The sequence below is a fragment of the Mugil cephalus genome, chromosome 20 (assembly GCF_022458985.1).
Source record: "Mugil cephalus isolate CIBA_MC_2020 chromosome 20, CIBA_Mcephalus_1.1, whole genome shotgun sequence".
NCBI lineage: Eukaryota > Metazoa > Chordata > Actinopteri > Mugiliformes > Mugilidae > Mugil > Mugil cephalus.
Genome location: NC_061789.1, coordinates 10,919,525 through 10,933,663, shown reverse-complemented (window position 1 = coordinate 10,933,663; position 14,139 = coordinate 10,919,525). Strand labels below are relative to the sequence as shown.

General features: G+C 40.7%; 1 protein-coding gene across 1 annotated transcript; it reads left to right on the top strand.

Moving 5' to 3' along the window:
• The first annotated feature begins 383 nt into the window (after window positions 1-383).
• Window positions 384-8,547, top strand: farsa (phenylalanyl-tRNA synthetase subunit alpha). Its single transcript, XM_047572761.1, has 13 exons — window positions 384-573; window positions 742-879; window positions 1,305-1,403; window positions 1,500-1,618; window positions 2,483-2,575; window positions 3,681-3,809; window positions 3,893-4,008; window positions 4,100-4,184; window positions 4,291-4,390; window positions 4,641-4,809; window positions 5,118-5,195; window positions 5,480-5,594; window positions 8,120-8,547. Exons 1-13 carry the CDS (start codon window positions 427-429, stop codon window positions 8,223-8,225), a joined length of 1,494 nt encoding a protein of 497 aa, XP_047428717.1. The 5' UTR covers window positions 384-426; the 3' UTR covers window positions 8,226-8,547.
• The last annotated feature ends 5,592 nt before the right edge of the window (window positions 8,548-14,139 follow it).

The window sequence follows — 14,139 nt, the reverse complement described above, 5'->3', positions numbered from 1 at the left end:
AATCATCCTCTTAGCCTGGCTTTCTGAAACTCTTATGTGACTCTTACCTGCCTGAAGTGGTTGGACGTATAAGAAATGGAGGGAGGAGCAGGAGGGAAGAGACCAATCTTTACAGGACACACTGGATTAAATTCTACTTTACATATTATGGAAAAACATCACCAGATATGTTTTTTTTTTTTTTTTTTAATTATTAAAAATTAATTAAAGGATTTCCGATTTATATAGGTGTGTGTGTTTTATGCTGAACAAATATTAGATTGTAAGCCACTGCAGTTATCATCACAGACCACAGGGTGTCGGTTACTCACTGTTATAGTTTGCTACAATATCAAAGAAGAAGAAGAAGAAGAAGAAAAAGGACCGTCCCAGGAATGCTACGTCACATCCAGTTTCATTCTGGCTTCAGTTCACAGTGCTCCAAGCATGGCGGACACCGGTGTGGTGGAGATCCTCCTGCAGCGTGTCGAGAAGGCGGACGGCGGCGTGGACAGCGTGGATGTGGCGGCCAGCCTCGGGGTGGACCACCAGGTCATCGTCGGAGCCGTGAAGAGTCTGCAGGCACTTGGCGAAGTGAGTCCCCCGAGTTGAGATGAGGCGGAAATCAGACCGTCGGTTATTCTGACTGATGCAACACGGACGCCAGATACAGCTGACAGCTGATTAATGTCAAAATGCTGCAGTCGCGATGAAAAAGGTCTGACTCCCAGGTGACAGGTGTCCTTGTTCCCTGCTGTTCAGGTCATCTCAGCCGAGCTGCGCTCCTCCAAGCACTGGGAGCTGACGGCGGAGGGCACCGAGATAGCCGAGCAAGGCAGCCATGAAGCCCGGGTCTTCAACTCCATCCCCCCGGAGGGTCTGGCTCAGGCTGAGCTCATGGTGAGTGTCCCATGTGATGCATGTGTTTGAGATACTTAAATAATATCATGCTGATCAGGGAGTTTGTTTACATGGAAATGTGTTTATTATTGTTATTTAACATCAGAGTATATGTTGATCAGCCACCACATTAAAACCACTGACAGGAGAAGTAAATAACATTGACCATCTTGTGATAATTCTGTGTTCTGCTGGGAAACATTTGGACCTGGCGTTCATGTTGATGTTATTTAGACATGCATCACATACCTAAACCAGACCAGTCACCCACACCCCATAGCAATGACATTCTCGTTGGCAGCAGCCATCCTCGCCAGAAGGCATCCTGGCACAGACACACAGTGTTTGTTTACTTTGCATTAACTTTCGTTTTCGTCAAATTCTTGTACTTCTTTAGTGACACTGTTTTTTTTCCCCATGTATAGCAACTGCCCTTTGGGAAGATTGGCTTCAGCAAGGCCATGTCCAACAAGTGGATCCAACTGGACAAGGCCCACGAGGGCGGTCCCAGGATATTCAGGGCTGTATGTGCTCCTTCATATCCACCTGCTTTAGCAGCTTCTTTCTGGCCCCCATTCTCAGTGATGTGATTGTGTGTGTGTTGGTGTTTTGGCCTTCAGGCGGAGAGCATAGAAGATCAGGTCAGACAGAAGCTGCTCCAGGTGCAGAAAGGCAACAGCAATGAGCTGGAAGAGAAGGAAAGGAATGAACTGAAGAAGAGAAAGCTGCTCTCTGAAGTGTAAGTCCTCAGGCCAGAAACCTTTGCCCTTGGCATCAAAAGAAAACCGTCTCCAATGAATCAAAAGCATCAACATCTGTCTTAAAGGACATGATGTATATTTTGGATCAAGCTGTGAAGTTTTATTATTTATTAACTGATCTCTGCTCTGACAGTAGTTTTTGTAGAATCATGTTCAAAGTTCATATTGTTACTCAAACCCTGAAAGTGCCACATAAAGGTAATTAAAGTCATTATTGAGGAAAGATTTTACATTAATTCCACGCAGTGTGTGTGTGTGGAATGTATTTGTACAGATTAATACAGATTTGTACAAATAAACTAAGGTTTGTTGAACCACCGACGAGGACATTTGGATTTTGGTCTTAGATGATGAAAATATTCTTTGGATGGACACTAAGTTGCATATTCCCCCAAAATCCTCTTACTCTGGATGACATCCCCCATGTAATCGCACTACATATCTATAAAGCTGAAACGGCTAAGCATCCTTCTCTGAAGGGACCGTTTTATCCGTCTCACATTTTATCCTCAAAATATTTTTTTATTCCATCATGGGAAGTTTGATTTTTATTTTATGTATTTAGCAAAAACTGTCTGGAGAATATCATCTGAAAGTCCCTTGGTTTTCACTATAATCGTTCATACTTTAACTGGTAGGAGTAGAAGATATATGTAAAATTTAGCTCATTGCTAAATGGCACTTAGGGAGTCTAGGCCTAGGGACTAGAGAGAAGTAAGTCTTGAATACTGATTTACTTACATACTGCCATCACAACCCAGCTTCAGATGAGCGCACAGAAATGGATGTTGTTCTATTCTTTCTTTAACCTCGTGTAAAGTCATTTTAATTTATGTCTCTAGGACGGTGAAGTCTTACTGGATCACTAAAGGCAGCTCCTTCAGCACCACCGTGAGCAAACAGGAAACGGAGCTCACCCCCGAGATGATCGCCACGTGAGTAATAATCCCTTTTTTTTAATTCATTAATTTTTAGACGAAGCTGGAACATGTGTCCCGTCAACCTCCCTGTGTCATTCAGTGACAGTGTGCAGGTCTCAGACTGAGGACACAGAGAAACATCTGCCCAAAAATGGGGACAAGTCCAAAGACATGGACTTAGTCCTAAAGGCAGGGCAGGACAAAAAGATGGCGACCAAAGAATGACCAGGGTTCATGTAGGGGTGGGTGATATGACGATATTAAATCGTGAACGATTACGACGTGAAGACGATCTGTCAAACTGTAGAGATCGTGGGAATCGTCTCGGGCACATTATCGAATAGGTTTCGTTTTTTTTCTCAACTGATGAAGCGTAGGCAAATGTTCTTTGCCAGCTTTGCACAAAGCTTGCACGCATGCCGGGTGGCAACACGACAAACCTGTTCAATCAATTGAAAAGGAAGCATCCCAAACAATATACTGAAAGCCAAACAGGGAGGCACCGCACCTGGTGGCACCGCAGGCAGAGGCGGCAGCTAGCATAACACCAAAATGGTCAACATGAACAGACGTTTGACAAATGCATTAAGTATGACAAGTCAAACAAGCGATGGAAAGAGATAACAGAAGCAGTTACCTTTTGTCTTGCAAAAGATGAGGTATCCTTCAAGACGGTACAACACCGCCATGCCACGTCTCTTAAACCTGATTGTTTGCACATGCAGACAAAACTGCAAATTTTTATTTAATATAAAATCGGTTAAGAAAGGTTCTTTGGACTAAATTGCCAGTTTTTCATTTTTCAATTTAAGATCGTGATAAAATCGAAATCGTCATTGTATTTAAAAAAAAAAAATCGTGATGATATTTTTGCCATATCCCCCACCCCTAGGTTCATGTTAACTGGAGTAAGGCTGCAGGTTGTCCTGAAATATATTAATAAAGTATAAAAATGTAAAAACTCCCTGATGCTCTTGAGAAACAGTCAACATTATTCCCTGTTCCGTAATGTGAAGCCTGATCTGTGTGATGTATGAGAGGTTCACCTAGGCAACAAGAGCCTGGGACGTCCACTAGCTACGAAGCCACAGGTTGATAGTTTTCTTGTGTCGTGTTGCAGTGGCAATTGGAAAGATAAGACTTTCAAGCCGTACAACTTTGAGGCCATGGGCGTGGCCCCTGACTGCGGTCACCTGCACCCCCTGATGAAGGTGCGATCCCAGTTCAGGCAGATCTTCCTGGAGATGGGGTGAGCGGCTGTGAAACACTTTGAAAAAGACATGTCTCACATTCATTTAAAACACACAAAATTAAGTTTTTTCCTGTCCGCAGTTTCACCGAAATGCCGACCAACAACTTCATCGAAAGCTCTTTCTGGAACTTCGACTCCCTGTTCCAGCCTCAGCAGCACCCGGCCAGAGACCAGCACGACACCTTCTTCCTGTCCGGTGAGCAAACACTGTCCTGTCTCATACAAACTCTCCCTCAGAGTCCAATCAAGGTAATTTCTGATCTTTCTAACTGATCATTGTTTTTCAGACCCAGCGCACGCCCTCGAGTTCCCACAGGAATACCTGGAGAGAGTGAAGAAGATCCACTCAGAAGGAGGCTATGGTTCACAAGGGTGAGACACAATCAAACGATTATCACGAGGAGTAACATTTGAGTTGGTGGGCGCAGCAATACACAGGATTCTTTGACAAATATAACAAATTTTTCCCTGGTTTCAGGTACAAGTACGACTGGAAAATTGAAGAGGCTCAGAAAAACATACTCCGCACTCACACTACAGCAGTCAGCGCTCGCATGTTGTACAAACTCGCGCAACAGGTGAGTTGCATAACTTGTCCCAAACAATAAGAAGCATTTGTCTCTTGGGTTAGTCTTTATACATGCAGCTTAAACACACTACAGTGTTTCTGGCCTGACCAAGAGCCAGGTTTTAATGGAAGCAAATCCCCTACAGAGATTACAAACTCGTGGAAAGAAGAGACACTCATATCGAACATGGCTGCAATGTTCCTAATAACAATCACAAAGCTCTGATCTCTCTCCTCCTGTTTGCTTCCTCGTCCACCAGGAGAAGTTCACACCCGTCAAGTACTTCTCTATCGACCGGGTGTTCAGGAACGAGACCTTGGATGCCACCCATCTGGCCGAGTTCCACCAGATCGAGGGTGTGGTGGCCGACCGCGGGCTGACATTGGGAGACCTCATGGGTGTCCTGCATCAGTTCTTCACCAAATTGGGTGAGCATGTACAGACGATACAAGGAACTGGCTTTCCGCATTGTTGCAGAAATAACAATCATAACTCTGCTTAAAACCCATGTCACTACCCAGCGCATGTCTGAAATAAATTAAAACTATGTGCACATTCTTTGTTTTAGTGGTACAAATGTTCAATCCAATGCAGTCCAAAGTTGTATAAATTTAGGATAGGGATATCACAGCCAACACAGATAGTTCAGAGGTGCCATTGGTGAATATTGATTTGTACCCTTCGGATAATTGTTTTGTGTCTTCAGACATTCAGTAACAATGTTTTTCTCTTGTAGGAATCACCAAACTACGCTTCAAGCCTGCCTTCAACCCATACACAGAGCCCAGCATGGAAGTGTTCAGCTACCATGAAGGTACAGTGCATCTCAGATCAACTGGTTTTACATCCACGTACGACTTAGTTTCCACCGACAGATTATACTTTCCCATCTTTCCTGCAACAACCTACATAGCAGTTTTAGTAAAAACAAGCTTGAGAGCTCATTAGCCGCAGATAAGCTCTAAAATTTCACAAGGTATTTGGCATTTTAAGAGAATGTCATGACAGCTTTTTAGTGTGACCTCTTACTAGGCAAACTGAATGTGTAAAGTTGTTATAGTTTGATTTTAACTGTTCTGTTCTTTCCCACAAATACAGGTTTGGAAAAGTGGGTAGAAGTAGGAAACTCTGGGGTCTTCAGACCAGAAATGCTGCTGCCCATGGGTCTCCCCAAGGATGTGTCCGTGATCGCCTGGGGCCTGTCTCTGGAAAGGTGAACACACAATCTAACCTTGTTTCAGCTTAAGAACCACATGTGTTTAGAAAGCAGAGCACATTTGTGCGTCTTTGAATATTACAGTTTTCCATGTAAGGATTAAAGGTGTTTGATTCAGTTTTTCTATGGATATCATCAGTTGATGATAACACCTATAACACCTGGTCTCACGTGTGACCAGTGATGGGAATAACTGCGTTAAAATAAATGGCGTTACTAATGGCGTTACTTTTTTCAGTAACGGGGTAATCTAACTAATAACTGTTTCCATCTTTATAACGCCGTTTTTAAATGGGGTGCGTTACTTGGTTCTCAGCCACGGGAGCCACAAAGCTTTTTTTTTTTTGGTGAGGAGAGGAGGAAGGGGCGACACAACTGCATAGGCAGTAGGTTTTCACGATAAGCCGATCTCAGGCAGTGTGCAGTTTATACACAAATCACACCCACACCAAACTGGCAGAGGTAAGTGGCAGCAATGTGGAATGTGAAAGTAAAAGTTGCGAACCGTCACTGGTTTGACCAGCTCGACCCAGGTTTTTCCCTCGGACTCATATCTGCCTGTTACATTATGACTTGACGGACCTGACAGACTGTATAACTGTAGAAGCTCCAGCTCAAAAACAAGTTCGATCTTTTCCCAGAAAGACCGATCTCTGAAGGGCAGAGATTGTTGTTCCTTTTTTTTTTTTTTCAATCAAACAAAATGTGTTACATGATTGTTAATGTAAGCTCATAGGTGAACGGCAACTGGTTATATCCAGTTTGTGTAGCGATCATATCAGGCTCTGTGCAGGACCCAGTGATTTATTCTAATAATATCAGCAGCCTTTTGAAAGAGTGGGGGTTTGACGGGTGCAATCTTCAGGTCATCAACAAACTGCAACTTTATCTGCAATGTACGCGATGACGTATGAGGGAGGAAAAAACAGGCACGCAGCTCTCACAGCTGGAGGTCCGACCCGGGATTTTTGCCTGTGTGAAAACAGTATGTCTACCAGTTGGGGTCTGAGGGGCAATAAATATTAAAAGTTCCGTCTAAGTACGTGTCTATACAATTCTACATGCAACTGGCTTGTGAAATCGGCTAAGAAAAAAAATCTAATTATTAGACATATTGAAACTTAAAAAAAAGAAGAGTAATGCAATAGTTACTTTCCCTGGTAACTAGTTGCTTTTATAGTGGAGTAATTCAGTTACTAACTCACTTACTTACTTACTTTTTGGGAGAAGTAACTAGTAAATATAACTAATTACTTTTTAAAAGTAACGTGCCCAACACTGCATGAGACCGCCTATTTCAGATGTTTATCAGTATTTGCTGAAAAGCAGCTTTTGTCATATTTCAGATTTTGCCATTTTGCTCAAAGCTGGAACTCTTAAGAAACAAGCTGCTCAGTTAAAAAATTAGCTCTTCAGTTGAGAAAGAAGCTTTTTTGTTCAGAAAGACACTTTTCAGTTCAAAAACAAGCTCTTCAGATACAAGCTCTTCAGTTCAGAAACAGGCTCTTCAGTTCCAAAACAGGCTCTTCAGTTCAGAAACAAGCTCTTCAGTTCTGGAAGAAGTTCTTCAGTTCAGAAACAGGCTCTTCAGATAAAAACTCTTCAGTTCACAAACAAGCACTTCAGATAAAAACTCTTCAGTTCAGAAACAATCTCTTCAGTTCAGGAAGTTCTTCAGTTCAGAAACAGGCTCTTCAGATAAAAACTCTTCAGTTCAGAAACAATCTCTTCAGTTCAGGAAGTTCTTCAGTTCAGAAACAGGCTCTTCAGATAAAAACTCTTCAGTTCAGAAACAAGCTCTTCAGATAAAAACTCTTCGGTTTGGAAAGAAACTCTTCAGAAACAAGTTATTCAGTTCATAAACAAGCAGTTAAGTTCAGAAGTAATAAATTCTTTAACCCCATGATCACCAAACTACTTGAGAAAAAATGTTTCTTTCAAGAAGTAATAACAGAATTCTACTATATGTGTTTGTTTTTCCCTGAACATATTTCAGAGAATTTTAGAGATTTTTCTTAATAATATTTAACAATAATATTTCATATATTAATATTTTCCAAAATGTAACAAACTAGGTTTTGTGATATGTTAGATGTGTGAGTTAGATATTTGTGCGCTTAATAAAAGAAAATGTGAATTTTTCATCCGTTTATGTGACATTAACAAATCTTCAGGCAACGCTCACTTAGGAGACAGGAAGTGTTAACCAGTTCATAGCAGTAGCGCATCTTGTACAACATCGTCTTTGTGTTTGAGCTTCATCTTTTGCGGTCATTTGCATGTCACACTACATTGGATCAGTGGACGCTTTATGTTTAAATCTCATTATATTTGAGTTTTACTTTGGGATCAGTGTCACCTCAGATGAGCCGGGATCTGTGAATGCCTCTAATCCTTGCTGTGTAATCCTCCCTCTGTTGTTTTTGCTCTCATCTGCTAAACACCACACAAACTCTTTTTTTATGGCGGCATTTTGCACAACAAGAACTGTCTCTCACTCAGCCCTCTTCTCTGTCCCACAGGCCCACCATGATTAAATACGGCATCAACAACATCAGGGAGCTGGTGGGACACAAGGTGAACCTACAGATGGTCTACGACAGTCCGATATGTCGACTGGAATCCTGAGTTACACCCAGCTATCATTATTAATGCTATGGAAGGACCCATTTTGTCTCATTACACCTCAGTTCTGTTTCTCACTTTTTCTCTATACATATTATACTTCAGATAGATCTTAAAATATTTTTCAAAGGGCTTTAACACATTGTAGCAGCATTTTTATGCCAAGTCCACAGGCTGCTGCCAAGCAGAACATACAAGTTACATACAGCTGTTGTTTTTTTTAACTGTGCCCTAGTTACTACACCAAATCAGCTTCTTGTACGGGAAAGTAATAAAATTCTGGGATTGTAATAAAGCTTAAATATAATGCATTTTCCAACTATCACTACAGTCTGACTTGTTGGTTTAATTTCTTAAAAGCTGCCACATGTGTTTGACAACAGCTTGAGAGGAAATAACTCTATACCACTGGGAACAAAGTGTTAATATGCAATAAGTATCTTTCTATGAGGTTGTCGCTAGTTATTTCAAAAATGGCTTGGACGTCTTTCCAGCTTTTAGCTTTCTAGCTTTTTTAAAAGTATGCAAAGTTAGAGATCCCAAAGATCAAAAGAAAGTTGCTCTGTCCCACAAAACACTGCTTCTGTAATGCCAGTTCCTTCAACAAGAGGAGGGGTACACCCTGGACAGGTCTACCACAGGGTTAACACAGAGAGACCACACTTGGGGCCAATTTTTATGTTTTTGGAAAGTAGGAGGAAGCTTGAAAAAAAAACAAGCACATGTTGAACATGCCTGTTATTATAGTATAAAAATACTATAAGGGCTACTGATGGCCTTCCACTGGATTAGCTGAGGGCTACACCGTTAGCATGAGCTTGGTGTCCTGAGGAGGCTGAGACCTCCACCTGCAGCCACAGTGGGCTGATCATGTGGCTGTTGGGTTGAACAGACCAGAGTCAGCGGAGGAGGTTGGACCTTTCAGCCCGACCTCTAAACTGTTGGTGACAATGACAAACGGGTCCTATATAAAAGCTCTCACTGGTAACCTGATGATGTCACGATGACATCATCAACAACAACAAAGGCCACGCCTCGTATGGAGAACAGAGTAGTAAATTAGGCCACACCTCCATTTGGGTGAAAACGAACCACTGGCGGTAAATACAAATCCACACATAATCTATGGCAAGCCGATTTAACATTTAAATAGCAAAGTTTGACTATCCGGAATTAACATTGTAGATGTCAACAACGTCTTTCTGACGACTCGTCACTTCCCCTCCACGCCGTAATCAAGGACGAAGAAGTCAGTTCAGAAAGAAGTAGGACGGCGTTGGCTGTAATTGCGAAAACCACAAGGAAATGAGGAGGCCAGTAATGCGTTCTTTGCATTCCTCCCTGCAGCTCCTGCCTTGCACGGACTGCGACTTTGAATACTCGAGTAGCTCTGGCTGCTCCGCCATCTTGCTCACCACAAGTGCAATGTTTATCAACAACCCGCTCCCGCTTGAAGTGGTTGGCGGGGTCTTCTGCAACACCATTTCGCCAAGTCAAAACTCTAATTCAAGATATCTGTAATTCTGACTAGGCGAAATGAAAGTTACAATACACATTGCGGATATCTGCAACTCAATTGTAGATATCTGTCGAACCTCATACACATGAATGGCAAAATTGACGTCATTTGTCCTAGGAAGAATGTAGTTGCGGATATTTGAAATGTTCTTTTCGACTGGGCAAAATAGGACAAACAATAATGTTGCCAAGTGTAAAAAACTTGACATTTGAAATAATACGGGCCGTTTTGAACATTAAAAACATTAACATTATAAACAACTCTGACGACTGATATTAGCTAATGTTAGCATCCTGATTGAGTGTCTGCCGCACACGTACACATAGACAGGGTCCCACGGCTTTCCATCTTTGTCCACCAATTTTATGGCCTGAAGTCATACATTTATTCTATTTTTGTCCCTCTCGCTTGAGGGGAGCAGAGAAAATCTCTAAGTTTTATCTTTTAAGTTGTTAGAGGAACAATACACAGCACAACAAAGTCTACTTTGTTTTCACCCGTGAGGGGGCGTGGCCTTACTAGCGACGTAAGGTTACGCTCTTCCGTGGCCAGGTGTTTGGATTTTATGAATCTGTATATGAGCATAGCATGGCCTCTTGAAAATGAGTTCCTAGTATTAGAGTACTAAAAAATAAACAGTTATGCCATTCTTAGTGGAAACGAAGGCTTTAAAACATCCCAATGAAAAGCCTCTTGTCCTCTTCCTGACGTGGCATGTGTTTGCAGAAAGTGGATATGAGTGTAAAGAAAACATAGACCAGCACTTATAGTATTTACCACATGTAACATTTAAAATTTGATTTATATTCAGTACACTGATAAGAACATATAAACAAATTCTCAAAACACAGATATATTTTTTCTAAATGTTTTTATCCTTCATCACACAGAATGACTTTTACAGAATAACGTTCAGTGCTCGAATTAACCCACTTAACTGTTGCTATAGGAGATATGTGACATTGGTTAGACAGAAGCTGTAAATATGAATATGCTTCTTTGCCCAGGTTTCTTTCACTTGGGAAAATGTGGGATTTTCTGAGTGTTTTTTTTCTCTCTCTTTAATTAAATAAATAAAAAGTGATAATTATCTTTCCTTGACTTCAAATTTTAACTCAAATCAGTAAGAAGCTTTCTCATTATTATGACACTTCACTTTTATCATGACAGAAAAGTGCTTCCACAGACAGATTTAGTACTATTTTTAGCAGTTGTTCAGAATTGATTAAATACGTTTTAACAGATAGCTGCATTAAAAAATGTCATTAGACATGTGCCCCTCTCCCTTCTAAGTCTTGAAGCTGTTGTGTATTTGAATAAACTGCATTGTTTGGCCCTTCATTCCAGACTGGGGATTCCACTAGCGCGTGCGACACCTGCGATAAAGGACTCAGGATTAAGGCGTCTTGTGTGTGTTCCTGTAGAGTTGCTGGAACTCCCGTTAAGTCTTCCTCTTACCCTAATCCCTCAGTGCCTGCAAATAACATTTTACTTGAAGTGTGTGGAGATAACCCGCTGGTGTGTTTACAGCTTGAAAGCAGCTTTGTTGATGTCAGGATTACGTACCGAGAGCACCTCTCTTTCTCAGAACACGAGTTAAGAGTGACAAAAGCAAAATAACTTGTCGCACACGCATCATGCTAGGAAACAAATAAATAAGATGACCTCACAGCTAATCTCTCACAGGTGGATTATAATAGTGCAACAGATGGACAATCTTTCAGTCTCATACTGTAGCTCCTCTATTATACTGCATTACATTTAAAAAATTACATTTTGTACTCTACTAAACATCATCTCATGTTGAACTTTGAAGGACAGGCACATGGAGATAATATCCACTGACATTCTCTTCTAAACCTGTGTCTTTGAATACCTCTTCTCAGATTGTCGGCTTTGACTTTTCTCTATGTGGTTTGTAATTGAAACCACAGTCTTAAGTCCTCTCACATTATAAAGACAAATCCCTTAACATGTCAAGAGACACAGCATAGTCAATGGAGATGTTTTCCAGTATCTGCTGGCAGTAAAGGAGAACAGGAGAGGAGGATTCAATTGATCTCCTTGTAGCCACATCTCCCAAGCATTTGAGCTCACAGACGGTCTATGTTGCTAGCTACCAAAGCTGTTCATGATCACAGTAAAAAAAAAAACAACAGAAACAAATCAGAAATCCCGGGGGATATCGAGCTCTCTGCTTGAATCTGGGTTGCTGGAGAAAGGCATGGAGCTGTGGCTCGTTGGGCTGTGTGAGTGTGGGAAGAAGGAGGGGATGTAGGGGATGGCGGCCAGTAGCATTGGGCTGGTCTGGGGGCTTTCGTCGTGAGTTAGAGGAATGACCACATCATCCTGGTCCCACACGTGGAAGGCATTGTGGGCGAACGGATGCGCTGAAGGAGGATGGCTAGAAGCCACGTTTTGCTTGTTCTTTTCCTTTTCCTTTTCTTCGTCGCCAGGTGGACCCAACATACAATCTAAACAAGGATAACAAGGGTCAGCAGTTAGCTTACAGTTATAGATAATTGTTGAGAAAGTATTGGATAAATGGTAGAATAAAGCCTGTCATTGATGTTAGAAGTTTAAAGTAGGTTGGTGTAGCTAGGCCAAATGTAGCAACTGGTGCAATAAGTTTACCTAAAATAATTAAATATAATAGCTAAAAGTAATAAACAAATGACAAGCTGGATTAGTCACGAAGATTCCTAAATGTTGGTGTTAAAAGTATGCTAATGGGTAGCTGAAATTGGTAAGTTAAATGGGAAAATAACATTAGCTTAAATCATGAATAAATAATGAGTTTGTTTGGCTAATGGTGCAGCTAAATGTATCTGAAGCAGTTGAAATAGTTAATTTTACTAGGGTGAGTGGTGGACATTAGCTAAAACAACATTAATATTTTTTTTAAATAGCTAAAACTTAATACTAAACAATTCAGTTGGTTAGCCGTTGCTAACTCATAAAATTTAAAGCAGGTTAACAGACAAACGGTGCAACTAGGCTAAATGTAGCTAACACATAAACAGCTAAAGCCAAATGCGTGAAATAGTTGGATAAAAGTGACAAATAAGCAACTGAGACAGCTTGTGTGCACAGAGAAAATGGTGAAATAACATTAGGTTAAAAAAAATAGCAGAGCTAAAGTAATGTGTGAATTAATTGCTATGTTGCTAATGGCTATGCTTAGCTGTCTATATGTAAAGGCAGCCAAATATGGCCAATGGATAAATTGTTAAAGTAGATAGCTGGAAGTTATTGTAAAATACTGGATAAACAGCAGGGAAAAAAATTACTACATGAACAAATTAAAAAATTCTGTGAAGAACTATATGGATGAGCCACTAGTGAAGTTGAATGTAGCAGCTAACAGCTAAAATGGGTGAAATAGCTTGTACGTAAATGGTGAAATAACATGAGATTAAATTATTAAAAGAAGAACTTGAAAAACGTTAAAGTACACCAAAGGATAAATAGTGTAACAGGATTATTATATGTAGTTAATAGATGAACAGCTAACATAGTTAACCAAATGCGTGATTTAGTCGTCTAAACGTAAAGGATACACAGTTGTTACAGTAAAATTTGGTGGTTAAATAACCAAATAACATCTGGTGGAAAATAAAAACAAAACAAAACAAAAACAAATGGAAAGATTAGTTAAAACTAATCAGTAAATAGTATGAGCCATTGGTAATTCACGGAGGTTAGATCCAGCTAGTGGATAAAGTGTGCAGCTAAATGAGATAAACTGCTCAGATAAAAGTAATCAGAGAAAAGTGGTGGATAAACAGTTAAATGTACTAGCTAATGGTGCACAATTTTAAAGCTTGGCTAAAAGTAAAGAAAATGGTTTGTTTAAAAAGTGGACGGTCAAATTAGCCAAAGATAGTTCCCAAATGGGTGAAACTAACAACTAACTGTTGACAAATCTATTTATTTATTTATTTTTTTTTAAAAAAAAAAAACACCGTTTTAAACACCTTCAACAAAATTGTAATCCACAGGCTTCATATCACTTTTAATAAGACGTGTTTGTTAAATAGTGACTGATTGACATTTAATTACACATTAAATGTACCTGCTATGTCAATGGCCAGGTCCTTGATGAGATGTCCAATGATGGCGTAGGCAACTCCAACTACTACCAGTGCGGCCATGAGCAGGTAGATCACTGCCTTTGGTAAAGGGATGAGCTCCTTCACTGCAGGTTTGTACTGTTTGTACAGAGGGTCGTCTGTTGTTATTGCCAACGGGTGAGCGTGTCCATCACCAGTGGAGTTCCACCCGGGGATGTTATACCCATTCATGTTTCAAAGCCGATGATGATAGTGATGATGATGATGCTGATGATCACTTATAACTGCACCATTCTCCAGAAAAATGTCTGCAAAGAAAGCAAAA

Coding starts and splice junctions, on each gene's coding strand:
- farsa (XM_047572761.1), top strand. CDS start 427: ATGGCGGACACCGGTGTGGTGGAGATCCTCCTGCAGCGTGTCGAGAAG. Junction 1,404..1,499: donor GTCCCAGGATATTCAGGGCT/GTATGTGCTCCT, acceptor TTTGGCCTTCAG/GCGGAGAGCATAGAAGATCA. Junction 3,810..3,892: donor CAGATCTTCCTGGAGATGGG/GTGAGCGGCTGT, acceptor TCCTGTCCGCAG/TTTCACCGAAATGCCGACCA.